The sequence below is a fragment of the Parus major genome, chromosome 2, assembly GCF_001522545.3.
Source record: "Parus major isolate Abel chromosome 2, Parus_major1.1, whole genome shotgun sequence".
NCBI lineage: Eukaryota > Metazoa > Chordata > Aves > Passeriformes > Paridae > Parus > Parus major.
In genome coordinates this window covers 24,807,713-24,810,700 of record NC_031769.1, presented here as the reverse complement: position 1 = coordinate 24,810,700, position 2,988 = coordinate 24,807,713, and the positions used below count along the sequence as shown (strand labels likewise).

At 46.7% G+C, this 2,988-nt stretch overlaps 1 protein-coding gene across 1 annotated transcript; it reads right to left on the bottom strand.

Moving 5' to 3' along the window:
* Positions 1 to 6: 6 nt before the first annotated feature.
* On the bottom strand, positions 7 to 2,410 carry DLX6 (distal-less homeobox 6; the record flags this gene model as incomplete). The annotated part of the gene is made up of 2 exons (XM_033511854.1): positions 7 to 408; positions 2,189 to 2,410. Coding segments are annotated over 2 exons (474 nt in total), but the record flags the coding sequence as incomplete, so codon positions are not given.
* Between the last annotated feature and the right edge of the window lie 578 nt (positions 2,411 to 2,988).

The window sequence follows — 2,988 nt, the reverse complement described above, 5'->3', positions numbered from 1 at the left end:
AAAAAAAAAAAAAAAAAAAAAATAAAGCCACTCTGTCTCTTTGCCGCATCTACAAGTTCACACAGAGCCTGTTAGCTGGCACGGCTTGGCAAAGCAGGGGAACTTCTTGCCATGTCGAGACGAGGCGTTCTTGGGAGATTATTTCTCTTGGACAATTCACATCATTTGTGGTCTCTGCATTGTGTCTTGATGTGGAGAAGAATACCAGTGAGAATAGCCAGGCATGTAGCTGTTTGGAGGCATATTGACTCCCTTGGCAGAGGCTGAAACGTCCCAGACTGGAGGCAGAGCTGGAGAGCGAGGGGAGAGGGCAGCGGAGCCGGGCAGAGGGTCGCTCTCGTGGGGGTTACTGCCCTGCTTCAGCAGCTTCTTGAATTTGGAGCGCTTGTTCTGAAACCAGATCTTCACCTGTAAATCGAAACGCATTAGATATTAGGCTGCCGTCAGCGCCCAGGGCACAGCAGGGAGCCGGGGGTCTAATCTGGGACAAAGTCTTGAGGGCACACGCCAGTCGGGTGTGGAGCTGGGGATGGGGAGAGGGAAAGGAGGGTTAGCTACGGCTGCTCTCAGGCTTTGGATGCGTCTGGAGGGAACAGGGGAGGCAGAGCAGAGCTGGAAAGCGAGAGGGATGCAGGATTTAACCTGGGACGTTGTTTTTTCCCTGGGCAGGCCAGATTGTTATGGCTGAAACAGACCACATGCTCTGAGGTCTCCTGTTTTAGCGCCTCATTCAGAATTTTGGAGGTCATTTGATCATTCGGGCAAACTGTTGTCAAACATGGGCAATCATATGATTTTGTGCCAGGAGACAAGAGCCAATAGACAAAGGGCATCTTACAAAGAAATCGCGTTTCTGAAATCCTCACGTTCAGATCCAGCAGTCCACGCTGATGTGGAGGGGGAGGAGGCGTAATGGAACCACGATTACGGCTTTATATTAAAATGTATTATTAAAGAAAGAATAATTTTATTTTCCCTGTGAGTAATAGTATATCAACATTGCTTTGGGTCTTATCCTGCTCCTAACTCAGCAGAACTCCCAAAGACGGAGACTGCACTCGATAAGGTGTGCAAGGATCCGGCCCACTGGCAGATCAGAATTATTACAGAAATTATATATAGGTAAGACATGCATACAGAATGTATTTTTTAAAATCAATCAAACAAAGAAAACAAATTCCCCATGCATGTTTGACCTCTCAAACTTTGCAATCATAATGTTTCATTAGGGGATAAGCAGGGCTTCTCCTCTAGCTGCAAGATCAGGATCGGGTCCCTAAAAAATTCTATGAATTCTAGTGAGAAAGCGAGACAACAGTGAGACAGAGCGTGCATGCTGAGGATACTAAAATCCCATTTGCAAAACCATCAGGCCCATTCCCATCATTAATGTTTGCTGAGTATTTAAAAATCTGTCTGGAAGAGACTGTAACCAATGACATTGATAAAATCCTGAAGTTATTTGTTAAGCTCATAGATTCACATGATAACATTTTGCCCGAATTTATCCCACCTATCCATGCACTTCTCCACAAACCCCAGCCTGGTAAGCCTGTAATGCCTCATATGTCTTTCAAGCTTAAATTAGCAGAATGGCACAGCTACTCCAACCACACTTAACTATGGCTTAACCTGCCATAATTTTGTACACGGCTGTCTTTGATCTTCAGATCTATTATCACCTTCCGTACATTTTGCCCAAGGCTAACCACTGCATTTGCGTTAGTCATCCAGGGTGAATTAACTATTGATTTAACAGGTATTTCCTAACGCGTTCCTGCTTCCCCCTCTACCTATATACGTTGCTACGAGGCAGCTTTGCTTTTAGCTCTACCTCAGGCAGGCCCAGGGATTCCTTGCCTTTGTTTTGTTCTCCTTTTCACAGCTGGGCAATTGCATCTCGGTGCTGGAATTATCCGAAAATATAGGCAATTTTAAATCGTTATGTGTGGCATCAAAAGGGAGCGCTTGCTCGCAGACGGCTGAGGGAAGGGCGCTTTCAGCTCTTTCTGCGGTAGCCCGAGCTCTGTGGCGCGTTAGATAAATCCTAGCACAGAGAGATGGGAACCGTGTGCGTTACCTTGTCTACCGTTCCCGACAGAGGCCAAAATGTTTAGGGAGCATCATACTTTGCTTGGCCATTGTTGCTCGAGCAGGATTTCAGTGATTTGGGATTCCCAGTAATTACCTGTGTCTGGGTAAGTCCTAATGAAGCTGCCAGTTCAGCTCTTTCTGGAAGTGCCAGGTACTGAGTCTGCTGAAAGCGATGATTTAAAGCCTGGAGTTGTAGACTAGAGTAAATGGTTCGAGGCTTCCGAATCTTTTTTCCTTTTCCATTAAATCTGATTTCACCGTTTTCAATCACTGTGGTTTTTTGCTGATCTGCAAGCAAAACAACACAGCTGAAACATCACCCTCCTTAGCTATTAAACGCGGGTATTTTGGCTGCCACGGCTTCTAAAAACGCCAAAGCCTGTCCCGACGCCTGTTCAACCCCAGGCAACAGGACTGCGTCTCCTTACGCGCGGCACAGGCTGCTGCTTGGGAGCTACCGGGAGAAAAAACAGCTGTCCGGGCATAGTGGGCACGTTCTCCTTCTTCCCGGGAAGAAAAAAAAATAAAAAAATAAAAAAATAAATATATATATATATATATATATTTGTAAAAATGTAAAGTGCGGCGCTGGCTTTGCGAAGGTATGCCTTGCTCCAGGGCCATCCAGGTTTTACTCAGCTAATTGACTTTGCGTCGCCAGTTTGGTGGTCAGTGAATCACCAGTCCGAGACTTTTAACAATGCTTCTCCCCCCCACCACCACCCCCCTCCCGTGCCCCTCTGGATGGATATGTACGTCTCACTGCAAAAAAAGAAATACATAAATCAGACGGCCCCCGAGCGGAATGCGACCCGCTCGCCTGGAAACTTTCACTCCTCAGGTGTTAGCAGGAATTTTGCCTAAAGCCGGTCCCGCCGTAACAAAGGAGCGCCG